The sequence below is a fragment of the Uloborus diversus genome, chromosome 1 (genome assembly GCF_026930045.1).
Source record: "Uloborus diversus isolate 005 chromosome 1, Udiv.v.3.1, whole genome shotgun sequence".
Taxonomy (NCBI): Eukaryota; Metazoa; Arthropoda; class Arachnida; order Araneae; family Uloboridae; genus Uloborus; species Uloborus diversus.
Genome location: NC_072731.1, coordinates 113,568,184 through 113,595,838, shown reverse-complemented (window position 1 = coordinate 113,595,838; position 27,655 = coordinate 113,568,184). Strand labels below are relative to the sequence as shown.

The 27,655-nt window shown below is 32.0% G+C and overlaps 1 protein-coding gene across 3 annotated transcripts in view; it reads left to right on the top strand.

The window, feature by feature from the left end:
- The window catches only part of LOC129231536 (RNA binding protein fox-1 homolog 3-like), a 191,263-nt gene that overhangs the window by 143,368 nt on the left and 20,240 nt on the right, over window positions 1-27,655 (top strand). For all 3 annotated transcript variants that reach the window (XM_054865899.1, XM_054865890.1, XM_054865881.1), the window contains 4 exons: window positions 2,080-2,133; window positions 8,551-8,643; window positions 19,927-19,981; window positions 27,357-27,483. In XM_054865899.1, the coding sequence (XP_054721874.1) occupies window positions 2,080-2,133; window positions 8,551-8,643; window positions 19,927-19,981; window positions 27,357-27,483 (329 nt within the window). The remainder of the gene's footprint in view (window positions 1-2,079; window positions 2,134-8,550; window positions 8,644-19,926; window positions 19,982-27,356; window positions 27,484-27,655) is intronic.

Sequence of the window (27,655 nt, the reverse complement as noted above, 5' to 3'; positions counted from 1 at the left end):
TATCTAAACCGACGCTGGCACTTAAAAACTGCAATCGAAAAATGAACGTTTTTTTTTCACAACGAAAAATGCGCCAAAAGAGCGAAGATTTTCTTACATGGAGTCAGTGAGGGGAACGCATTTCTTTCTACTGCCTTAAGTTTTAGATGGGTTGCCACAACATTCTGTTCGGTTCAGGGTTCGTACGCTCCGGGAAAACTTGGAATTATCAGGGAAAATGACTTAATCAAAAATGTCAAGGAATTTTCCAAATGTGCCCCCAAAATTTTTCTTTTCCCAATTTTTTTCCCAGGGAATTTCGTTTTATAAGATCTAATCTTCATTTTTATCGATGTATTTAAAAAAAATTGTAACAATTTTAAAGCAATGAAAAAAGTGGCGACCCAAAAAAATCTTCAGCAGCCGCCATTTTTGGCTCTCAGTAGTTCCCAAGGGGCACAACCTGTAGATGGGAGGGTCGATCGGGGAAAATGCTTTTTTTTTTTTTTTTTTTTGTTGATCGGAAAATCATTTCAGCTACGTGTTAAACGTAGTCGCCATCTTTGGTCATTCACAAGATGGAAGTAGATACGATCCAAAAATGCCTAAGTTTCTAAAAACAAAGCAGAATTGGATGTTTTCTTCAATTGAAAACTGATGAAAACAACAAAAAATGGTCTGCAAATTGTTTTTGTATTATTATTTGAAATAATTTTCTTGAGAAATGAAAAATTTTGTTCTTAAAACTTAATCTTATCCTCACTGCCTCGGACGCAAATGTGATAAAAACTTTTCAATGAATTGTAGTATCATGAAGATTTATTATTTTTTAACTGTCTTCATGCAACAAATTAAAAAAAAAGTTATTTCTTATTTTTGGGCATAGCCGCCATATTTGGTCATTCCCAAGATGGAAGTACACAAGCCTTTTTCAAGTGCCTAAGTTCCCGAAAACGGCATTGGATGTTAATTGCAATGCAAACTATTGAAAACAACACAAATTGCGCCCTTTTTTTCCGGATAATTTGTAATTATTTTCTGGAAAAATGCAAAATTTAATCTTCATAACATTTTTTTTTTTGTTTTAATTGATTTAGACTCTTATGTGCTAAATACTGACTATTTTGCTTTTATTGTAGTTTTTTAAGGATTATTAATTATTTTTACTACTTTTATACTACAAAAAACAAAAATCTACTTATTATTTTAAATTTTTCACTTTGTCGCCATATTTGATCGTTTGCACAATGGAAGTAGACTTAAACTTTCAGAAACAGAATTGGACGTTTATATCAATGTGTAATATTGAAAATAACATTAAATGTGCAAAAAGTTATGAATTTTTGAAAATTAACTATTACTTTCTGGAAAAGAAAGTTTGAAATTTTAATGTAAGCGTCCTTTAATATGTGAAAAAAAAAAAAAAAGATTATTGGCATTGGCCTATGATTGGCGGATGTTGATTTTTGTTACTATGCATTACATGGTACGCCGATTGATGCAACAAGTTAATCATATTTATACTGAAATTTAGCTTTGCATTTTGCTCAATATGTTTCGTTTAACCTACTTATAAGAAAATAAAATGTATTGTAAACCAAAAGCGGATGCTAAAAGGTTGCTGCAGGACTACAGCAAAATGCTATAATATTACGCGTGACATCAAAGAAACGCTAAAATAAGTTGAAAGTACTCTGTTTTCAACAAATAGTAAACAAATTAAAACAATTTTGAACAAAATGTTTAAAAAAAACTTAAAATTTTGACAGAGAAAACAAACGAAAAAAAAAACAATTTTTTTTTTTAAATCTAAGGGGAGAAGTTTCAGTTCTTCTGCATCGCTACTTTAAACAATTTTAATTATTTTGAAAATATTACTGTTTAAACTTAAATTTTGAATGAAGCGAGTAACCTGGAATTTTCTAAAAAACAACCTGGAAAACCTGGAAAAGTCAGGGAACTTTTTTTAACCAAAAGTGTATGAACCCTGAGCAGTTTTTTTCAGAAATATTTGTTTATATCATTTCAAAGTGTTGTGCAAGATGTTTTCTAATCAAGAATGGTGTATATTTAAGACTTTTTTCATTCATTTTCTTCCAGCAATATGGCCCAATTTTAGATGTTGAAATAATATTTAATGAGCGAGGATCGAAGGTATGTAAGCTATCCTCTCTAAGTTATAAGATTGTCAAGGGCATCAGCAAACCAGCAAAAATGGATGATATCTTCGACAAGTATTTTATACTTTAGTTTCTTGTTTTCAAAATCAAGTTAAATTCTATATTGCATTGAGGAATTTATATTAACTCATATACATTAAAAATTTGTATTACTTTCATAAATTACTATTAAAAAATGTTTTATAAATCATGCATTAGTGTTAATGTTATGAAAAAAAGCTATTTCATTTCAGGAATTTCTTTTTTTTTTTATTATTATTATTTATTTATTTATTTATTTTCTGATGACCTTTTTAACATGATGTTCATTCTTCATGACCCTCAACACATATTTTTGTTTACAAGATTTTCTTGCATAAAAACGTTTGTCTTTCACTGTGCAATATTTTTAGTCTCAAATTTATTTTACATTTAGGCATTTGGCAAAATTCGCAAGATGAATAACTACAAATTCAACTTAATATTTTTTGTAAGAGTTCAGTTCCAGCTCTAAATAGGACAATTTGTAAGCTATGGTAATAGAAGCATAAAAACGATTTCAGTAGTTAATTCAACTATTTGTTTATTGCATTAAAGGCAGTGGAAGTAATAACTCATAGTAGTTGTTTAGATCTTATGTAATTGCACAACATAATAAAATTTAAACTTATTTTGCAATTCTTCATATGAACAATTCATTAAAAGCAACGTTTCCAAAGCTTCATACTTAAATTTGATAAAAGTCATTTGCATTCTTTTATTTTGTACTTTTTATTTAAATCTGATTCTTACATAAAGAAGGCATTATAAATGAAGAACAAAAGTTGGTTCTCTTTCTACTTATAAAAAAGTAAAAATATTGACCTTTTTAAAGTGCAGTCCATCAATGAAAAGAATTGAAATTGCTGTTATGCTTGTCGTATTAATACAAATAACAACGTATACAGTGAAATGTTTAATAAAATTTTTGCACCTTTGGGACTGTATTGATTGCCATTTTTAATTTATGAGTTGCACAGCCTAATCAATTATACACTTATTTTATGATGAATTTTCCCTAATACTTCTCTTCTCATCCCCCTCTCTCACAACTCTTCATATCCATATCAGAACTAGTATTCATCTACATAGTGTCTCTTTCTTAGGAAAAGAACATTTTTTATACAGTGAATGCCGGTTAATTGAATCAACCGCTTTAATGCATCAAATTGCCAAAAAAAGAATAAAATCCATCTCTATTGAATAAACCGCTTTATTAGATCAACCGCTTTATGGAATCGAAACTTTTTAGAACAAACTTTTTTCATATAAGCGGCGGCCACTGTATTAATATGTTCATGTTCTTCTTTTTGTCAAATTTTAATAAACAGTGTAGTCATTAAAAAAGTTTTGCAAGAATTTCATTTTATATAAATGCTTTTGTTATTAAAAACATTTAACAGAAGTGAGTCTTTAGGGTTTTTTTTTTTAAGTCTTCTTTACCTAATTTTATTCTCTATTGCATTTCATTTTCCTGTCCATATTGGATACCACTGCATATCCTCTTGGCTTTTTCTTTTAAGATTACAGAAAATTTTATTACACTGGAAGCATGAAATTTTAGGTGCTTGAAGTACATTTGGCTGTTGATTCGTTCTGGTATTTATGTGAGTATGAGCTCATGAGATTTTGAGTTGCACACATATAAACTCGTGAAAAAACGCTCTTTTATTCTGAAATCATTTTTGAGACCATTTAATTAAGTAAGATGATTAGATCTCATGGTTTTCTGACATGAGTCTAAAACTACACCACATGGAGCATTACCCTTACCCCCGAGGGTCCCCTGTTCCTGTCACTGACAACTAACCACAGCAGGGGTCACCAACCTTTTTCAGTTGCGGGCCACACATTAAATTTTCGGAGGCGAGGCGGGCCTGTCCAACATTATTTTAGCTCAAATGGTCTATTTACGGTAGCTACCCCCACCCCCGCCCTCCTCCAAACATACATCGCGAATATTTTAGTTTTTTTTTTAATTAAGTGCTCAGTGGTGGATTTTGAAAATTTCAGGGCTTGCTTCTAAGTTGCTATATTTCCTGATACATATTTGCTGTTAGCTAAAATAAATTAATATTTTAAATGCCCGTAAATCTCTAATAATATAACAATAGGGAGTCTTGTAAAAATTTAGAATAGTTCAGGAAACTGAAATAAAAAGTATTCTTTGTCGCAAAATAAAGTTACTTTTTTTTTTAAAGACTAATGGGTGATACAATACAAAATCATTGCAGTGTACTACAAATTTATTTTATTGAATTAATGATGCTTAAAAACTTGGAAATGAATGAGAACAAACACAACACGTGTAAAGCTTTTTTGAAATCTTAAAAAGTTAAAAAATTAATGAGAAGATTGCGATTGTTTACCACTTAAAATTTCAGTCCGTTCTGGGACAAATTTCGTAGTTCCGATCATTAAAAGTGATTTTAAATGTTTGTATGAAAAAGAAGATGTATACTTAAATTCAACATACACTACTTCAATTTTAAAAATGTCTGTTCATATAAGTGGATGCAAAAAGAGAAAACATAGCATTAGCATGAATTTTTAAGTTCTTAAAGTCTTTTTCTGGTAGAGAACTGTAAAATGGAACACATATTTTCCATGGGGCCAGAAAATGCCCAATGCTAAGGGACTAACGGGAGAATTCGGCGCTGAGAAAAGAGATTTGTTCTCGGAAAGAGCAGAAAAAGAGAAGAGTGCTGCACTCGTAGTTAACGGTAAAAAATTATTTTAAAACGATTTAAATTAACAGTAAAAATATTTTAAATAACTATTTGTAATTAAAAATAATATCTCAATTATATTTCCAACGAGACTGTCTCTGTTCGAAAAAAAAGTTTGTATGCTTTCCGCTGGCCGGACAAAATCTGCCGTAGGTTGGAGAGCCCTGACATAGAGCATAATTACAGCTCTTGCTCAAAGTTATTGACTCAGGCGTTATAGAGTAATTGACCTAAAACTTTGATTCTTGTTGTTTCAAATTATCAACTTTGAGACTGCGTAAGTAAAAAACTTGATTAGTTGCCATGGGTTTCTAACCAGGACCTTAAACTACATCATTTGGCCTATAACTATAGCTGTGTCCCAAAGTTGTTGACCCGTCGCGATCAAAGTCTTTGACCTGTGAACTTGGCCATTTTAAAAAATCATCGACTTTGAGACCGTTTAAGTACTAAAGCCAAGAGAAATGAAAGCTATTTTATATTTTTCTTAATACTATACTGTGGTGAGTAGTTAATCATATACTTATATCCGGCTCAAACAAGGCGAAAAAAGTTTTAAACATTGCATTTTCAATTGACCTTTTCCCTCAAAGCCATAAATGAGTCACCAAAATAATTATACTAGAATGTACCTAGTATCAAGTAGTGTCCTTACTTAAAAGAATTGGCTCGATTCACTCATTGCTTTTAAAGCAAAGCAATCATACAACTCTTTTTTCCCATGACCCTAAACTTTGACCTCCATTCGAAGGCCAACAAGTCAAATTAGAGAGGAAAGAAGCTTCACTTTCTCTTATCATAGTACTAGTAAAATATTCTGCAAGTTTCAGGAAAATTGAATGTGTTAACTATCAGGCCCCCATTCACTTGTCCAGCTTAAAAAAAAGACTCTTAATCATTAAATGAATTGTTCTAAAGAGCAACATTTTTTTCTGTAGTTATTAATTAAAATTTTATTATTCAGAAGTAGTGTAATTACACATAAATAAATTTTGTGGTTACAAAATTTCCTTAACTTGATGCTGGATCAAGTTTTTTTTTTTTTTTTTTTTTTTGGTGCTAATATGCTAATAGCCTTTAATAAATATGTTAAGTCCTCAAGAAAAAATATTAAGAAGTTATATTTGTGTCTGTTAATTTTAATTGAACCTGTTTTTATCTGAACGCTTGCAGTTTAACCAAGTTAATTATTTTAATTACTGCTGTGTATGTATGTATGTATCATGAATTATTCAATGAAAATAATGTGAATGCATTATTGGAAAAAATAACAGTTGTGATTTTTCCCCTTGCATTGTTTCTGAAATATTTTTTTCATGAATATTTTATTTTGCCGAAACATATGACAACGTTTTGAAAGTAGTTTATGAAGCATGATAAATTTTTCTAATTTTATAATAACATGCATTTACTGTGCTGTAGAAATCAGTAAGTATGTCATTTTAGCACATAGTAATAGTCATTGATTTTGTGTGGTGAATGTAAAGTTGTTTATTTAAAACAAATTTGAATATTATTTGCATTTTGTAATAAGCTGCTACATTTTAATCACTTCATGTTTATTTATCATGTTCTGTAAGTGTTTTGCAGTAATTAAATATTGTTGCTTAATGGCAAATATTGGGTTTACATGTGCTTAGGCTTACTTTGTGTTTACTGTTGTACGTGGAAAAGAGCAGAAAAATCCAATGCTTTTAATTCCTAATTCATAGAAATAAAAGTAAAATTTGGGAATGAGAATGTTCTACACTTTTTTTAGTATATAATTAATTTTTTGAGTTTTAGTGTAATTTCCTCACCTCGGTTAAATTAACAGCTCACCCTTACCTTTTTGTAATTATTGCTTTTACGTACTTTAGCATTGTTGAAAAGATGTTATATCTTTATTATTTCACATTTCAAATTGTACCTATTATTTTTTTCTCCCCAACGAGCAGCCTTAATAAAAGATAGCATGAACCATTTCTGTAGATTAAAAGCTGATGATAAACAGTAGTCAAGGTGCTATTAATTAGTCACTAAAAACCAATGAGAGTTTGATCATATGCAACTTTCTTCGGAAATGTGTTCCTCAAAATTATTTTTTTAACACAATTTTACTTTTTTTTTCATTATTATTATAACTTATGTTTTTTTCCCCCCTTAGAAACCCTATTTTGCATGTACTATGCAGGTCTAAGACACGACATGATCCCCTTTTCCACTGAATAATTTTTAACATTATATTCAAAGTTCCTAATTTTTTATAGTGGTAAACACATGTTAAACTTTTTGTCTCATTGATAATTTACTTGCATGTTACTTCTTATATTATTTATTGTCAACACTGTAGTTCATACTAAAGTCATCTGCTTTCATCTATATATGCATTATTATCTATTTACATGCTTTACTTATAAAGTATCTTATGTTAGATCTCTACTGTTCCCACCTAGCTTCTGAAGCATGATGCATGAAGCTGTGGGTAGGCAAAGTATGAGGGGTTAAGCAAAACAAACATTTCTATGATTAACTTGCTATTCATCAATAATATGAATCATACTTCCTCACATTTCTGCATTCTGAGGTTGTACAGCTTCTCTTCCGAAGAGATTCACGAGCATCAATGTTTCGTAAAGACAGTTGTTTCTGCTAAAATCGACAAAAGAAGAAAAATAAGTCAGTGCATGCTGCTTTTCAAATTTAAATATTAAAACACATCATTGCTAACAGAAAAAGCTCAAACTATTAAAAATTAAAAATTTTACGAGTCTTTGTTTTTTAACTTTGCATTAACTGTTATTAGATAGTTTCAAGTGTTTCAATGTAAAATTAAACTAATTGTTATACTTGCTTTCTTCTGGATTTCACCTCCATGTAAATTCTCTTTGAAAGTGGATGCATATTATTTCATCACTTATTTTATTTGATCCAATAGAAACCTTAATGTAGTGTATATTTAAAATCATTGCACTTTAGTGATTAAATATTTTAAGGCAATTTGAATAAAAATGATTTGTACAAACATTATGTTTACAGTGTTTTTAAAGTTGAAAAACTTGAACTGAAATACAGATGGCATCTGTTTTTAATTACATCTCTGACAACGGAATGCTGCTATAGTAGACAATAAAATGTTGTCAAAAGCTTCAAAAATTACAGCCATACTTCAATTTAAAGCTTAAAATTTTATGTAAAACATAAAAGCCATATGTTGCTGAAGAGTTTTTTTTTTTTAGAACGTACCTATCTCTTATTTTTGAAGAGAAATTTTAGGTTCATTTTGCATATATTTACTTATCCCATAAAATTGTCAAGAAAGCCCGGCGAAACGTAACCCTTCCAAACGGAAAGAAGCTGGACAACGTCGATGAAACCAATTCTTTTACTAGTTACTTCTCATAATAATAATAATATTCTTGCCATACTGAATTGTATTAAAAATGAATTTCAGCTCTTTTTCATTATGATGCCCGTGCAAAGGTCTGTCATGCATGAGGGCTTTATTTTATTTTATGACACTGGTTTACTGACTGGACTGTCTGAGTGAGCTGATGCCTTTGTCCTCACTTGTTTTAAAAAAATATTTCTCTGTACTTGTTCTTTGCAGGCCAATGGTGCACGGATCTTAATGCATGTTTTCTTGTTTGTCTATTTGCATGCAGGGGTTCGGGTTTGTAACTTTCGCAAATAGTGCGGATGCTGATCGCTCGAGAGAGCAATTGAACGGCACGGTGGTAGAGGGACGAAAAATAGAGGTGCATGAAATATTTACCTTTGTGATAGCACTCACTTATTTTTAACTTCTTGTGTATTTAAATTTTGCCAGCAAAGAAATGTCCATCCTCATGTTTCGGATGTTATTGTTATAGAGTGAATTTTAACAGGGTGGTGCTCAAATTTCCTCTCAAGTCCCTTTTTTGAAAAATTACTAACTGTGAAATTACATTTTGCTACATGCTATTTTGAAATGTGTTAGCTTATAGATCTTGCATTTTATACTTTTTATTTCCATTAATTATTCTCTCTTTTTTTTCTTGAACTGTTTTTTTGTGTGAATGAGAAATATATTTTGTGTGCTTGTGTGCGTGTTTTACTTTATAAGTTTTAATAGTCATTTTAATTTTTACTTGAACATTTTGTTTGAAACTTGAACTAGTTGTATTACAGGGTTCCTATTTCTTTATATATTAATAGGCAAGCCGTTTTCTTTCGTTACCCATTTCTCCTCTGTTTGTGATCCGATTTCCTTCATTCTTTTTTTGTTCGATAGCTATTGCCGAGTTTTAGTGTCATCAATAAAAACTTTTGAAATCAAACTCTAATTAACGGAGATATTATTAAAAAAACGCATTTTCGTCCTAAAAGGCTCTTTCTACGCGAATGGATGGTCCATTTTTTCGAATTTGATATGGTTGGAAAGGTCTTTAAAAAATACGCCTGACGAAAAAATTGTCCAAGCGCCCCAGGTTCATAACCTAAATCCACTAGAAAAAAGTTATAAGCATTTTTTAGTTAGCGAAACTTAACATTTTATCTCTTTTCCATTGCTGAAATTCATTGTTGAAAGCTTGAAACATTAAGTTTTAATTAATTTTTTAAACCGCTTTTTCTACACGAAAAATGCATTTTAATGCTTCGAGCTTGGTATAGTTGGAAAGCTCGCAAAAAATGCTTGGAAACACGTTCTATCTGGTTTTATCGCGGGAAAACGTAAACCTGCTAAATTTACTAGAAACAGCTCTAGAAGCAATTGTAAGTTAGTGAAAATTCATTTTTATTTGCTTTTTCATGCGGCATAGTCAGCATGAAATAATTGCTGGATAATATTATATGTTGCCATTCCTCACTTGAACATAAAGAAATGAAATTCTTGCATTTGTTTTTATTATTGAGGCTTTTTGGGTGAGTACGGGCATTTAAAATATTTTTATTTTGATTATGTTTTCGCGATTTTAATGTTTAAATAAATTATTTTCCGGAGTGAGGGACGACTTTCAGTTCCAGCTCCCAATAACACCCGCATTTGCTATCACCACGATCAGATCTCAAGGTGAAACTTTTGATAAAATTGGCATGTTATTACGACAAACAGTGCTTTGGCATGCACAATTATATGTTGCCTTGAGTAGAGTTCATTCATTTGACTGTTGGAAATTTTATATTTAACGGCAATGATCATGCCTGCTTTTACAAAGAATATTGTTTATACAGAAAATTTTACGTATTAAGGGAGTTTTGAGGCATCATTTCATTCAGAACGACTTCCATAATTGTGAAATTGGCGAACTTTATCCATTTTGGCACCGATGCAAGGACGAGAAATTTTTCTTTTGCATTAATAAAAAACGAGTACAGAAATGTCTATTTGCAAGGAACTGACTATGAATGAAGTCCCTCTTCAAGGTGGGGTTCATTAAATTGTAACCGTTCATGACAAGCTCCAAAGCAGAATATTTTACGATGTTCTGCAACGTAAAACCATTTGACCAAAATTGTTCTGCAAGTACTTCAAGCATTGTACGCGAGAAAACGTGACATTTTCCACAAATTGGGTGCCAAAAATCAAAATTGTTTCATATAGGAGGTCTTCTTCTTCTTTTTTTTAATTGGACTGCTGCGATTTATTTCTTTGGAAATAAGATATTTCCGGAAACATTACAGCTTTCAACCAAATGACTAATTAAAGAGCACTGAATTTGGAAAATTAGTTGATCATGAAAACTAAAAAATCAAAAAAAAAAAAACTTTAACAGGGTGTCAAGCCTAAACCGATTGAGATTCTCCAAAAATAGTTTACATGCTTTCTAAAATGTATAGAAAGAGCAAAGAAACAAAATTTTATAAAAATCCAAATCTAGGTGTCAAACCACATTTTTTTGGTTAATTTACATGGCAATTATGAGCATTTAAAATAATGTTACTAAATAAAGAAATTGATTTACTGAAATAATAAATAAAATGAGTCGAGTTTGGGTTGCATATAATCAAACACTTTGAAACTTTCTAAATAATTGAAATATTTTCTAGATGCAGAGGAATTGAAATCTCAAACGAGATACGCAATTTCTGGCGATGAACGTGTTTCAATGTTGGCATGTTTCCAAAACATACGTGTCTGGCGGAAATTGCAGTGGATGAAGATTGATTGGGAAAGTCCTACAGGACTTATTGAATTCAACATCGCGAACTTTCCGCCAAATTATCGAAATTTGCAAGAATTTTAGATTTTCTTCTAATTTTAAGAAATCTGCAGAATTTCTGCAAAATTTTATCTTGAGCTGGAAGATATTTGTAGAAAATCTGCAGTTTCTACAGATTTTCTGCACCGCGGTTTCTGCAGAAATTTCACTGATATCTGTAGAATTTCTGCATACAATTTGTTTGAGTTTTCCTCTCACATTTGAACAGAATTCTTCTGCAGCTCAGGCGTCTGTTCTGCGACGTACGTCGCAAATTTAGTAGTATTCTGCTTTGGGGCTGACAAGGGGGAGAAAATAAATGACAAGAGGGACATACAAGTGGGAGAATGGGACATCAAGCTTTTTTTTGTTATAAGAACGTTTATGAAAAACAGTGTGACATGTAGCAAAGTTAAGAGGCATTGGTATGGTGAAGAGTGAAACTTTGCAACCAAGGGATGAGGAATCAAAATTTTTGAGCAGTGCATTTGTCAGTTTTCCCCTAAACCGTTAATTAATCACAAGCACGATTTTTTTTTTAATTGCACTATTACTGCGAGGTCCAGTGTTTTTGAATAGATGATTTTTATTGTCGCAAGTAGGATTCGTTCATTTGACTGTTTGGAATTTAATAATTCTAACGGCAGAGGTCAAGGCAACTTACTCAATAATATTAAACTTATTAAAAGAAGTATTGTTCATGCAGAAGTTTTACGCATAACCTGAGTTTTGCAGGATCATTTCATTCGGGAAGATTTTGATAGTTGGGAAATTGTCACTCTTTATCTATTGGCATAAAATTTTTTGCCCCAATTGCACTGTGAGAAATGATTTTTCTTTGCATACATAAACAAAGAGTAGGGAAATATATATTTGGTTACCACATACGGTTACCACAAAACAAGGGCTGTCCACGAATGAAACCCTGCTTTAAGGTTGGATTCACGAATTAGTAACAGTTTGTGACAAGGGAGAGAAAAGATATGACAAGAGGGGCATACAACGGGGAGAATGTGACAACTAGCCTTTTTTTAATAGGAACGCTTATGGGGAACAGCGTGGTATGTGACAAAGGGGAAGAGGGGGTATGGTGAAGTGCAAAACTTTGTGACAAAGGGGGAGAGGGTCGAAAATGTTGAAAAGTGACATCAGTTATGCACCACCCTTCAACATAAACAGATTACAAAGTCAACCTTTTTTAAAAATCGTACTGTTATTACGACGCCTAGTGTTTTCAAATGGATACTTATATGTTGCCATGAGTAGTTCGTTCATTTGATACTTGGAAATTTATATTTCTAATGATGTAAAAGCAAAATGCATGATCAAGCAAAAAGCACTCCCTTAACCTTTGTTTTCCTGGAAATTTTTCTTAGTGAAAATAGCGAACAGCCAACCCAATTATCATTAAAAAAAATCGCAAGCGAATGAACCCAATGCAAAAATTGTGATCGCAAAAACGAAACACTTTCTTATATTAGTGTGAAAATTGCTCATTTGCAATCTTAAATCAGTATATTTGACTTTATTTTGACTCGTTCAAAGTATCTGTTTTGGCATTAGTGCTATTTTTAAAATTGTGCCATTTTGAAAATGGCATGATCGATTAATACCCGACTTTTGCAAGTCCAAATAAAAATAGCCAATCAGGAAGAGACGAATTACTAGAAAAAGAACAAGGTTTAAGTGCTTTTGTATAAAATTCATGTATTCATAAGCAATTTAACAAGAAAAATGAAGTTCAGAGCTTTGTGCTTAGCGCAATCAGGAAAATGTTTGCCACTTTTCCCCCCCTCCCCCTCCTTTTATTGGGGATGTAAAATAGTGATTTTCAAAAGTAATTCTGGTTACATTAATGCAAATTAGCTATATCTTTACTGTACAGTTGTCTTGTATTAATCCTGAAAATTGCATTGAAACCTCTTTCCTTTAGTCTTTATTCCTGTTTTCAAGAATTTCCTCAAGATAAAAGTTGAGGGAGAGCTTTTTCTTAGAATGCAGTACAATGTGCTATTTATGAACTTGCAATATTTTGCTCCCTGAGCTCTGCCCGGGAGGTCACTGTAAGCTCCAGTCTTATAACTAAAATTCCATTGACTGGTCAACAATAGGGGTGTGTTTGAATAGCTAATAAAATGATAGGGTCATTTTAATCCCTTTCTGTTGATTCTCCTGGTCATTGAAGCTTAAAAGCATTTACTAAATAAATCTTTAGCATTTTCTCCTTTTTTTTTTTTTTTCTGGTTCTTATCTTTTGGGTTTTCTGGGTCACTAGGACCCGATTTTTCGCCGAAATTGCGTCCCTTTCCCTCAAATTAGCGTTAAAAAACCCGCTATAGCGCGAACCCTGGCCGTGGTGCAGCAATCTTTTAAGCATCTTTTTTCTTCTAATTATATCATTCTTCTCATTTCATAAATAATAAACATGGCTAAGGAGACAATTTATGCAAAGCTTTCTTTTTTCTTCCTTTTACAAAAAAAAAAAAGAAGTATTGTATTCGCAAAAAATTTTCCCTCAAAAATCGACCTTAATTTCCATTTTGCTCACCCCCGAATGAATGTTGAGGTTTTTTTTTTTTTCGACAGGACCACGCTTTGTTAAGTGCCTAAGAACATATAGACACGCGAAATATCCATTTTGACGATTCCCTAGTTAATTACAATGAGTTTTCTTGTGACGTCTGTACGTACGTATGTATGTATGTGCGTACGTGCGTATGTATGTTGCATAACTCAAGAATGGTATGTCCTAGAAAGTTGAAATTTGGTACGTAGACTCCTAGTGGGATCTAGTTGTGCGCCTCCCCTTTTGGTTGCATTCGGGTGTTTCTAAAGGAATTTTTTGCCCCTTTTGGGGGGGGGGAATCATTGTTAATTTCGATGTAAACTAAAGTGGTGTTATAATTTGTCGGACACTTGCCAATATATCACCAGTCTTTGGTTGCCAACTTGGCGACAAATTTGATGATTTTTTTTTTTTAATTCGGTTTCAATTCGGCCACTGTTGGTGATATTTAGAGAGAACTATTGAATCACATTAAAATTGCCAATAATAGGGAACTGACATATAAATTGGAGTAAAAAGGAAGTCGTGATGCACACATCAGCTCGTTTAGGTTTACAGATTGAAAATCTTGATGCCTTTCTCTCTCCTGATTCTTAATTCTGTTTACCCCTTATTTTTATTTGTAGGATAGGTGGTATCAAAGTGCTCATTTTATGTATTTAATTTTTCTCAAAACAGCAATTTTGTCTTTCTCTGTTCTTTTTTTTCTGCATGTGATTAAATAATGTAAAGATACTTTACTCAGGGCTGCCAACAATTCCACTTGTACACACCAGACCTGCCAACTCTCCCGTTTTTCTTCTGGTGTTACATTTGGGTATCTCCTTGAGTATCCAATCTCCTGTTTTTCCATTTCATAAGGTTGGCAAGTCTGACAAAGAAAATCTGTTCCTTCGATTAACTACTACATGAAATGCATCCATTCAGAAAGAGTAATTTATGTCTCAAATTGAATGCATAACTGTCTCACTATAATTGAATGAATACTCTATTTTGATAATTGTTATAAAGGTTGAATATTTTACTTTTTTTTTTTTCATATTGTTATATTGTGGAAAAAATCATTTCGTTAAAAAAGGTATAATTTAGTTATTTATTTTATTGTTGCATTTTTTCTAGGCATATTCTAGGCATTAAGTTTTTCTTATTAATATGTACAGTGGTGTTTGTGATCCGACATATCCGAAAATTTTGTGTTGCCATTACCCAAAATTTTGGTGCTGCAATATTCTAAAACTGAAAAATTATATTTAAAAAAAAAAACCTTTTAAAATGTTTTTTTCAATGATTTTTTTCATTGCATGTTTGAAGAATATTTACAGGGGAGGGGGGAGACCTTCCGAAAATTTCACATTTTATTCAAAAAATTTTACTTGAGTCCACTTGCACCCCTGTAAGTAGTAAGCTCTATTTTTTCAACTTTTTGTCTTACTCGTAAGAATTTCAGACCCTGCATATTTTAAGTTATTGCTCCTAAAGTTACTGAAAAACCATTGGCAGCCATGTATGCTATTTAAATTATTTTCTTTTAAAAATACCTGAACATGAATAAATGTAATGTAAGACAAACAACGTTAGAAGAAGCACAAATTTGCGAATTACAAATTTGTGCTTCTTCTAACGTTGTTTGTCTTACATTACTGTTCAGCACAAAGGTATTTATTTATCTTATGAATAAATGTATTATATTATGATAGTATGTAAGCTAATATTTTTTCCAGCAATTTCATCTGTAACGTATACACTTTTAAGAATAGCTTGAAAATTACATTTAATGTGTTGAACATTTGTCATTACTTTTAGATTATAATAGCTACTGTCTGTTGTCCCTGCTTTTGTGTTCAATTGTAGCAAAATGTAGTTTTACACTTTGAAATTAACAAAACTTTACTGATAGACTTCTTCAGCTTCACCCTGTTTGCACATTTTTAACTCTTAGAAAGGAATGTGTTCTTTTGTGATATCCATGTTTCATTCTTAAATTATGATTTTTTATTTTACTTTATTATTATCATTATAGCAGCAATTGTGTTCATTTTGCACCAGGCTATTTTATGCTTTGGCTCTGTATGATCATTAGTTTACTTTTTGTATGTCGGGCTCATCAAGTACCTCACCCAGTAGCTGTCTGCTTCTAGTTTTAATACAATGATTGTGATGAAAAAGGTCATGATTTGTGTATTAGTTGACATGTTTTTTGCCATTTTCAATCACTGCTTGGCCTCTGTTCATTAGAGCCTTGCTCTTTTCCCCCTCATATGAAAACTTGGATTGACATTTCTTTTGCTGTTTCTTTTTAATTAGTTATTTTTTCTCCCATTATATGAAAGAAAATGATGTACCAATTTAGTTCCTGCAATTTCAATCTCTTGTCAGAAAATACTCCATTCGTCTTATGCAGTTCAATGTTTTTCTAGAACACTTGACTTGAGCATGTTTTTCAAGATTTTGATTAGATACATCAAATTTAGAGAGCTCTTGGTTTCTCCTGCCTAGCAAAGTTCTTGCCCCATTATTTATCTCCCTTTTTTATGAATTATACTGTGAACAACCACTCATGTCCAAATAGAATCAGCCAGTTACATCTGAGTTAATTAAAGCCAACCCCATTTGCAAAGTTTAACCTTTTTGCTTACCAAAGATATAGTTAAAGTAGATTTTTATAAAATTAATTTTATGTACGTAATAAAAACGTTTAGCATGGAGATTGATTTCTGAAGTCAAGAGACCTTCTTATGAAAAAAAAAAAAAAAAAATAGGCAGAAGTCTAGAATCAGTCTTTTTTGCAGTTTTGACAAATGTATCAGTTATTGTAATTATGAAATATGTAACTTATTAACAATATTAGTTCTGAAAATGTTTTACACAAAAAACTCTTTTTGTACAGTAACAAAGGACAATGCTTTTGTGTTAATTGTAAAAAATAGTTATAATATAATAAAACCTAGAGTGCTATAAAAACATTTTTAAAAAGAAGTTTTTTTTTTTAACTGGACATGCGAGTATGCTAGTAGAATTTTTTAGACTTGATCTTGAGATTTATATTAATTATCAAAATAGTTTTGTTTTTAGTTGAAATTTTCCCCAAATGTGCAGCTATGTATTTAACTTTTTACACTCAATTCTAAGTTATAAAGATTCTAGCTCATTTCCTAATAGTAAGCAAGAAAGACTGGAAAACAGCACTTGATGGCAGATTTCGCATGCTGGTTTTGAGGTAAAAGGACTTTAAAACAAATCTCCAGTAAACTTGTGTTTGTAACATAGTGCTTTTTATCTCCCAGCTAGAGATGCATGCACATTCAACATGTGTTTATAAAAACAATAAAATCAGTTGGCTAGAATAGGAATTGAGTGTTATTTTCCTTATAGGAACCAGTTAACACCAAAATCTTCACAGTCCTCAAAAATTCCCAGTTGCTATTAAGATTTTTAACTCTCATAAAACTTTTACTTGACCCTAAAGAGGGAAAAAAGGATTTGCTCAATTCGAACAAAACACGGATTTTAAATTTGTGAGCTGCTCCTCAAATGTTATCATGCAAATGCAGTTATGAAACTCCCCTTTTATACAAAGCAAAATTAATGTATATTTAAGTCTTTATTATTATTAAGTTCACAAGTTTTTTTCCTCTTAATTATTCTTAAAATCTGAGGTAGCTTTGTTCTGTAAGCCAAATTTTAGATTGTGTATTGAAGATCCGTGCAGTGCATGATTGAGGAGGTACTAATCAAATCCAAACATGTCCATCCCAAATTGTTTTTTGGAATTCACGAAAATCTTGTTTCTAAATAACCTTTTTGATTTAGTTTCATAATTAACCTTAAAAGAAAGCTTTCAAATATAGAAAGATCAGTAAACCTGTAATCAAATTTTTAAATTAGGACATGTCTTCATTTGATTGGATCTAATGGATATGTTTTTCTCTGATTAAAATCGTAATGGAATATGTTTGCTTTTGAACGAATTGAGAACATAAAAACTTTCACAGATGTTCACCGTAAACACATCAGCAAGGAACACAAAGCTTGACTGTTGATCAGCTCCAGGCCATATGACAAAAATGGGGGCCTCCTATTGGCGGAATGGACATGCTTTTTGATTGAAACAAGCCTATGGACATGTTTTCATTTGATTAAGGACTCTAAAGTTTTAAACAGAATTTAATTGTAACATGATTTTCTTTTACTGGACCTAAAAATAGTGTATTAGGTGCCATCCTGTAACATTTGAACCGGCTGCAAACTCAATTTTTTGTTCAAACTGAACTTGTGTGGTTTTTAATTAGCACCTTCTTAATCATTCTTTTTTTAAAAAAAAACCCTCTCCCCCCCTCCCTACACCAGTCATCATCATACATTGCTGTAACAGCTCAACTTGATTTTACAATTAGAAGAAAATGACTGTTCTTCATTAAGTGTTCTAAAGATTTTCAATCCCAATGTTTTTTAATACATATCGTATAGCACTTTTCAAAATATTTGAAGTTGAAAGAAATATATGTATTTAATATAAAAAGTAAATGATCTTCATGAAAACGAATAATCTCTTAACAATGTTGGGATTATATGTACTTGATGTAAAAATTTGTTCGAACCTAACACTAGATATTTTTTTTATTTATTTATTTTTTTTTTAACTCTATGCAGATCATATAGCAGTCTCTTGTACTAAGTTAAGGTATCGATGATTGAATTTGTGTTTAAAAAATTGAATATTCATGATAAAATTTCAATGCTTTCAAGAACTTCTTTCTGGAATCATGTACCAAACTGAATAATTTGTCTCAATGTTTCCCACTGCTATGAGGTATTTCAATAAAATTACTACTTGCTTTATTTTATTACGTAATTGTGGTTTTTCTTTTTTTCTTTTTAACTAGTCGGTTTTTAAATATTTAAAGACATTTTTTGGGCTCTCGTTAGTATTTGGCTAATGAAAAAAATGTAGCAAGCAAATTGAAAAACTCTTTTTCCCATATACTGATATATTTTTAACACACATCCCTACAATGCATACCGCACTACTCTTAAGATTGTCTGATTGCAGGAACTTGATTGGTATGGTGCCTTTATTTTTTATATATATTTAAGAAGTTTTTAGGCAGAATTGGACATTCTTAATGGATTTTTTAATCTTTTCATTTTTATAGCATAATGAGTGACTGTTCAAATATTTGAGTACTATACTAGTTCTGAGGATATATTGGGGGACAGGTAAGGAATGGATGCTAATGTGGATAAAATGATTTTAAATCAAATGGGATAGTGTTCATTTTTATTTTATGGGAATTTTACTTTCTTAAATTTATCGATTAAAACATTCAAAACATTTTTTTTTTAATTTTGCTTTCATGTGATATTTTAATTTAATTTATTTATTTTCCCATTAAATTAGTTTTTTCCCCCTAAATCAACTAGCAATTTTTCAGCTTTTTTTTTTATATATATATATTAATGCAATTAAACAAAGAATTATTTTCTGCAAAGCTTGTTTTAATTTTTCTTGAGTTTTGTATGAGAATGACTAATATTGGGTTTAAGACTAATTTGGGGCAAGTTATTTTTTCCCTTATCGACTTAAGAGAAAACTAAAATTGTGTTATTGAAAAAATAAACAAAATAAAACCAGACATTTTCTTTAGTCATTTCTATAAATTTTGGCTAATATACAGTAATTTGAAAAGCAAAATCAGTAATAAAAATTTAATCTTAGGAAAAAAAATTTTGACCTGCTTGTAATTTTTGTTTGAAGAAAAGAAAAATGACATTCTGCCTATTAACTACAACTTTGGTCCAATAACCAAATATTCATATGTTGAAAAGTTACTTATTTAAGTACTATTTTTATCTTTATATTTGACAAATATGTGTTACTTGATCTGCTTTTTTTTTTTTTTTTTTGAAATGCAAAAACTGAGAATGATTTTTTAAAAATCAAATCTTTTTTACATTCTTTAACTTTTTGTTTTTGTTCAGCTCATGCTTCCTGTGTAGTTGGAATTCATCAACATGATACTATTTGTAATACATTTATTTAAAATTTTCTATGAATTTATTTTATGACTTAATTAAGTTGCACAAAAACAGAGCTCTTTTTTCCCCTTGATTTTCTGTGAAAAAAATATTATATTTCAGTTTCATTAAATCTATAAAAATCAATGCAATCGCAATGCAAATCTGAAACGTGTAAAAGTCATTATTGTAATGAGTGTTTCAACTACACAGAAGCATCTTCTGAATCATGTTTTCCAATTGAATATTTACTTACTGCTATTGTGATAACATTACAGGTAAATAATGCTACAGCAAGAGTACAAACGAAGAAAATTCCTGCAATACCAAATGGTAGGTAGTGTTTTTTAAAAAAAATTCTTCGAAAGTTACAATCTTTACTTCAAGCAGCAGTTATGTGTGTTTAAAATATTTCTCAATTAAAATCATGAAGAACAGGGACTAAATAACAAATGGAGCCCCATCCTTCTTTCCCATCATTCCTTCTCCAAAAGCAATCGTTTAACAGAAATTTAAAAGCACAACTTTAGACCATTTCTATTGAACAAAGAGGGTGGGGAAAGGGGTCACCCTCCCCTTTCAACACTGAAGTATTCAGAACTGTGCTTTAGGTAATCTTTGAGGGACCTAAGAAGAGGGAATTCGAAGGCTTCCCCTGATGAATTTTATAAATTAAATTCTAAAATTTCGGTAATGAAAAGGGGGAACCACAAATTTAAGTCAAATTTAGTGAACTTAGGGGAAAGAGTTTGGGGCAGGTGGGGGGTCTCTGTCCCTTGAAAATTTCTGTGCTGAAGTATTGAAATGCTAATTTGGCTATTTTTGAGTGAGTTAAGAGTAAGGGAATTTGGGGGTCTTTCTCGAAACACATTTTCAAAATTGAAGTCTTAAAACTTTGGGCTGTCTTTGGCAATGTGGGGAGGGGAGTTGCTCTTTCAATAGAAAAATTAATCTTAAACACAAACTTACACTGCCATTAGTGTGCCTGCTTGACACAAAGAGGGGGGGGGGGGTATATTCTGTTTTGGGCTATCTTGGGATGACTTAAGTGAGAAGGGAGTCGGAAGCTTCTGTCAAAAAATTTCTGCAATTAAAGTATTAAAAATTTTAGGCGGTCATAAGTCATGTATGCAGGTAAAAGGGGTACTGTTAATTGAAAAAAATTTAGAAACTGAAGCCTTAAAAACTCAAATTAAGGACATTTGTGGTGAACTTAAAGGAAGGGGCTCGGGAGTTCTCTTCCAAAAATTTTTCAATGCTGAAATATTTAAAACGCTAACTTAGGCTGTATTTGAGTGCCTTTTGAGGGACATGATTCGGGGGATCTCCTTTGGGTGAGGATTCAGTTCCCCTATTGATTTTTTTAATTTATAAATATTGGATAGTGTCCCTCATTTAAAAACTATATCTACTTCACTGATGCTATTTTTTTTATTGCTAATTTTACCATCTGCTATCATATAAAAGAATTATTTTACAAATGAAGACTGTGGGGGGGGGGGGATGGTGCCAGTTCATTAATCGCCCATACCCTTCCCCCACCTTTCTTTTCTGGTTTGTTTGTGCGCTATCTTGGGTAGACCTTCCGATCAGAACTGACTTATGTTGCAAAGTGAAAATCTTATGTCCCAAGTGATTTTATTGCTGAAATAAAAAGGTTTACAATCGGCAAAATACTAATGGCTTGGAGCCCCGAATGCTTTTACCCCTAGCATCGTCTAAAATTGTGTTTTTGGAACTTCAATTTCGAAATATTGCCGAAGGAGAGTTCTTGAACTCCATCCCTTCAATAATGCATTCAAAAAGCGTTATAAATGTTATAAAAGATGGAGTACAATTTCGTTTTTAAAGCTTCAATTTCAGGGAGAGCCATCGCCCCCCCCCCCCTCCTTGTAATATTTTTGAAGATTGCCCAATATTGTGATTTTGGGACTATCAGTTTAAAGAAATTGATGTAAGAGAGTCCCTGAACTTTACCAAATTGCCCTATATTTGCGTTTTTTGGACTTCCAATTTAAAAAAATTTCTGGGGGAGAGCCCTCAGACCCCCCCCCCCCCCCTCGTTATTGGTGATTTTTAGGTTTTTGAAACTACAGTAGAGAACCAATTATCCGGGAAGTTCGGGACGATAGCTATCCCGGATATCTGAATTTTCCGGTTTTCTTGATCGCTAAAAAGAGCTTTTGGTCGATTGTTTATAAAACTTAAATTACTGTAATAAATAGTAATACATGTTAAAATAAGAAGAAAACAGTTCAGAAATGTTATCAATATCGAAACATTAAAAACTACTAGTGAGAGAATAATTTAAGCACCAAAAACCTTAAGTTATTTAATAAGATCTGAGACCCTCACACTCATTTTGAAAAGGAAAGGAAAACACCAATATTCGATGTTTTAAAATGAAAGAGAATGAAGGGAAGGGCAAGAAACAAGTTTTCATGAACAATTTTTTTTTTTTTTTTTTTTTTTTTTTTTTCACTTTTTAGCCTACTTTTCCAGTAAAAGTCAGAGAAAGAAGAAAAAAGCATGAAAGAAGGCTTAATGCATCTTAAAAATATCCCGAAAAACAAAAAAAAAGTCAAAAATAAATAAAATAGTTAGATAAATATTGAAAAATTAAAAATTGGAAAGTAGGGTATTGAGATGGGGAAAAATGTCTGTCTGTCTGTCCCCCCCTAATAATTTTTGAATGAATAATCCGAATCGAACAAACTTTTTTTTGTTCGAAAGATCTCGGCGAGGACACCTCATTCCCATATTTCACTTTTTGATTGGAACTATTTTCTGTTCAATTTTGAACAGTTCAAAAAAACTTAACATTAGCGCCTACGAGGAAGTTCAAGGCAATTCCGAACTGTGAGGCGAATTTGCTTCAAACAAACTTTGTAGGAAAAAACTTTTGATGAAAAACTTGTATATAAAATATATTTTTGATTTGAACAATTTTCCGTTCAATTTTGAACAGTTCAAATCCCTTAACATTAGCGCCTACGGGGAAACTGAAAGTCAATGTAGATTCTGTACTTGAAGGCGGATTTACTTCAAACAAACTTTGTTGGAAATAGCTCTTGACTCCAGACTCCGATTCCAAGAATTTAGGGGCACCTGACTCCGACTCCTGTGCCGGACAATTAATTGGACTCCGACTCCCCGACTTCGACTCTGACTTCGTAGCTTTGGCAAAAATTTGTACACGGAGGACAAATGACTGAGTCCGATTCTCGGATATTCGACTCCGACTCCTTTATCTCAAAATGAGATTGACTCCGACTCCGCAGCTATGGTTTTAACTGCGAAATAATTATTGTTGATATGACTTTTTTTTATTTTCACGCTAAAGTTTAAATTCAGGTATTTAGTTTTCGGGTAGTAAACTCGAAGTCATTTATGTTTCTACATAAAGATATGCGCAGACGATTTTTTTTTCTTTTTTTTTGACAATGAAAAGTATTTCTTTAAGTCGACATTTTTTGTTTTTATTTATTTTGGTAAGTGCATTAATTCATTTAAAAAATTATTTTTGGCAACAGGGGAAGAAGAAATGATTTTTTTTTTTTTGATATGATGTATTTATTTTAATGAGCTTATTAATTTTAATTATTATTTTTTCGTTTTGAAAGCTGTTAAAGATTTTTTTAATGGAAAAAAGTGTATTAGCTGCTTTGTTTAAAAGATGCTGCTATTTTATTTGTTCGTTTTTTTAAATTTTATTTATTTATTTATTTATTTATTTTTTTTACGCATCTAATTTTTTTAGATGAGTGAGGAATATTTTATTCCTAGAAATTAGCTTAAAATATTTTTAAAATATGTTTGAAACAATTTGCGATTTTAGCTATTTTTGAGAATATTGATCAGGTACTGGAAAGTAGTATGGGTATACGGGAAAGTAGGCTCGTATAGTTCTAGACAGAACTTCTTGTTTGTAAAGGTTTGGTGTTAGCAATTAATGATAACTATTGCTTTTGCATTAAGTTAATACCAATTGAAATTTAATTTATGAGTTCCTACAGCCTTATTACAGTCTTGCGTTTAACGATTTATAGATTCCACCATCAGCTATCCGGAAAATTCGAGAATCGTGGCGTTTCACGCGCTTTTGCGAGGTCACTTCCGCTCTAAACTGTTTTATGTAAAGGCCATTCAATAAAATATTGCATTATAATGTGACAATATTCATTTCTTTAGTTTTCAGTTGGAATAAAACACAAATTTCAGACTTACGAGTGTACTTTTTAGTTCAAGAAAATATTCCGGAAATTTTCCCCTGCGTTAAAATGGCGGGGAAATTCGGCAAAAGGTTGCGGGTTTTCTGGTTTCCCGGTTTTTTGGTTCCCGGATGAAAGGTTCTTCACTGTACTATATCAAAAAGCTTAAATATTACAATTTAAAATTGGTCCATATCCATGTTGTTAGAAAAGTCAAAATTAAAAAATTCAAGGTAAACACAGATTCCAAAACTGCCAGAGTCAAAATCTGCAAACATTTATGCTCATAAATTTTTCCTTAAGCACACATGTGGGGGGAGGGTAGGGGGAACTTAAAGTATTTTCCGTCTTGAACACATCACCAAACTTGCACCCATGCCTTTGACTATAGAGTCATTCCATTTCAAATCAGGCAGGCAGGTATGAAAAGTGTCATATGACCATCACCGATTTTTTTGAAAAAAATACATTAGTTACAACTAAGGGACATATGAAATATCCCAAAAGGATTTTGCAAGAAAAAATTTTTTCCTTCAGTTACAGCCTATTAAAATTCTGCACAAAATCCGCCATTTTGGAAAAAAACGGCAAAACACTCCATTTTAAATGGACATTATTTCAAAAGTATTTAACCTATTTGAATAATTCTTTTTTCTAAAAATAAATAAGGACCCATATATCCTCTAGACATCGTTTTTGAAAGTTTAGTTCGGTTTTTTGATAAAGAAAAAAAATCATTTTTGTCGCGAAAAAACTGCATTTTTACCGATTTTATGATTTTTTTTCTCCATGAAAAAAAAGTTTTTTTTACTAAACGGAGATGGCAGTCTAAAGCCCTTATATGATAGTTTCATAACATATTTTATTATAATCCTTGGATGCATATAGCCTCGGAAATAAAATTTGAAATTTTGAAAATTTTCAAAAATTAGCGATTTTTGAAGTGATTTTACTCAAAAAACCTATTTTTTAAAAATCTAAAAATTGGCTCATTTGAACCCCATATAATGCTTAACAAGTGGGTAGACACCGCATCCCGTATTTTTTCCCATAAAATGTTTTATGATTTTTTGAAAGTGACCTTATTGCCCATGGCATGCATGTAAAATAAAAATTTCTAATAATTTCAGTAACTGAAATTCTGGTTATATTAATGCCTAATAACTACAATAAAGGTGCCCGTTATCAGGAACAACTAGAATCTTACTAACTTTTAATAATATATCAGTAACAAACCGCTGTTGATGACCTAGTCAATTCGTCTTTTTGTAAGACTCTGTGTGTAGCCTTTAGATAGAAGAGCCTTTGGTGCTTATATTAATGACGAATAGCTACGATAATGATGTACTTTATCAGAAACAGTAAAAATCTATATTTTTTTATAAATATTAGTTTATTTTTTCTCCAAAGCTATGCATTCACCGTTACTTTCATATGCAGCAGCAAATCATATTTTTTCTCTTTCAATTCTCTTTCTCTTCAACTCAATTACGCGACAGGGGAAACCATCAAAGGGAAGAACAATACAATGCATTTAAAACGATTAATTTTAATTTCGTGCTTTGGTTGACATTGGCGAATGTTGTCACATAATTTTTGGATCCTACCTAGTATGATTACTTTTATACGTAAGAATATGTATACTAAATTCATACCGCAAAACTCACTTGTAGTTTAAGAATTTAAAAAGCCCACTGTTTTATGAGAGAAATAATTAATTGAACATGGTTGTAAGTTGAGGTAACCAAACAGATCTCACCAAAGGTAGCTATTATAGCCAGGGATCCAATTTCTAACAAAAGAAGGTCAGGATCCCTATCATCTTCAGAACTTATTTTAATGCTTAAGTGGCCTGAATTCGGTCAAAAATACAAAAGTTTGAGTGAAACAAATAAGGAAGTATGGGATCTCAGCTCCCATAACAATTAGGTGCTGATCAGCAGAAAAATATATTCATTTAACAAAGTACAAAAAGACGAATTGACTGGGTCAACAGAAGCGGTTTGATACTGCTACATTATTAAAAGTTAATAAGATTTTAGTTGTTCCTGATAAAGGGCACCTTTATTGTAGTTATTAGGCATTAATATAACCAGAATTTCAGTTACTGAAATTATTAGAAATTTTTATTTTACATGCATGCCATGGGCGATAAGGTCACTTTCAAAAAATCATAAAACATTTTATGGGAAATAATACGGGATACGGTGTCTACCCACTGGTTAAGCATTATATGGGGTTCAAATGAGCCAATTTTTAGATTTTTAAAAAATGGGTTTTTTGAGTAAAATCACTTCAAAAATCGCTAATTTTTGAAAATTTCAAATTTTATTTCCGAGGCTGTATGCATCCAAGGATTATAATAAAATATGTTATGAAACTATCATATAAGGGCTTTAGACTGCCATCTCCGTTTAGTAAAAAAATCTTTTTTTTCGTGGAGAAAAAAAATCATAAAATCGGTAAAAATGCAATTTTTTCGTGACAAAAATGATTTTTTTTCTTTATCAAAAAATCTAACTAAACTTTCAAAAACGATGTCTAGAGGATATATGGGTCCTTATTTATTTTTAGAAAAAAGAATTATTCAAATAAGTTAAATACTTTTGAAATAATGTCCATTTGAAATGGAGTGTTTTGCCGGTTTTTTCCAAAATGGCGGATTTTGTGCAGAATTTTAATAGGCTGTAACTGAAGAAAAAAAAATTTTCTTGCAAAATCCTTTTGGGATATTTCATATGTCCCTTAGTTGTAACTACTGTATTTTTTTCAAAAAAATTGGTGATGGTCATGTGACAGACCCTGCCTGATCTGAAATGGAATGGCTCTAATAGCCCTATTCTGTCCTTATTCTACCTGTACGTAGCCCTTTTGGGGGGTTTTCGTATCTGAATCGGTTTCACACCTGATTTTATTCAAATGAATGTTTTTTTTTTTTTGAGCAATCACGATTGCTTATTGCTTTCATTTGACTGTTTTTGATGTCCTATCATTTTTCCCACCGCCACCCTCCGCACCGTCACCGTCGACCGGGTCCTCCAGATGCTGCTCCTATAGCGAAAGCCGTCTCCAGGTTGCATCCATGTTCTACACACACGCGCATTACATACACAACTACACACGCACGCACACACACACGAACACACATACACCTACACACACATACACAAACACATACACACAACTACCCACACATTCATGCCTGCACACAGACTCAAACACATATGCCTACACACACATACACATACCCCCCCCCACACACACACACACATTCATACACACAACTACTCATACACTTATGCCAGCACACAGACACAAACACACATACCCCCCGCACACAAACACACATACCCCCCGCACACAAACACACACGCCTACATACACACACTCGTGATTGCGAAAAACATAATTTGAATTCAAGATGTCAAAATTCAAATTATTTTTTTTCCCTCGTTTTTTTTTTAAAATAATTTTAGCCGTTTTTCCCTTTTTTCTAGTTGCTGCCCTTCGAGGAGTAGCCATTCAGAGAGGGAGGGCGCGAGGGGCCTTGGCGACAGCCTTCGCGCGACACGCCTCGCCTCTCACGGCTGCAGCTGCTGCAACTGCACTTCATGGCTATGCTCCGTAAGTGTCTAATTTTTTTTGCCTGGAAAGATTTTCTTATACTAGGAGGCTATCGCCCCCTGCTCGCTGACGCTCACCAACCCCCGGAACTGCTTACGCAGTTCTTTCGGATCGCTTCGCGATCCGAGCTCGCTACGCTCACTCACCGGTCACCAAATATTGGTCCAGCTTT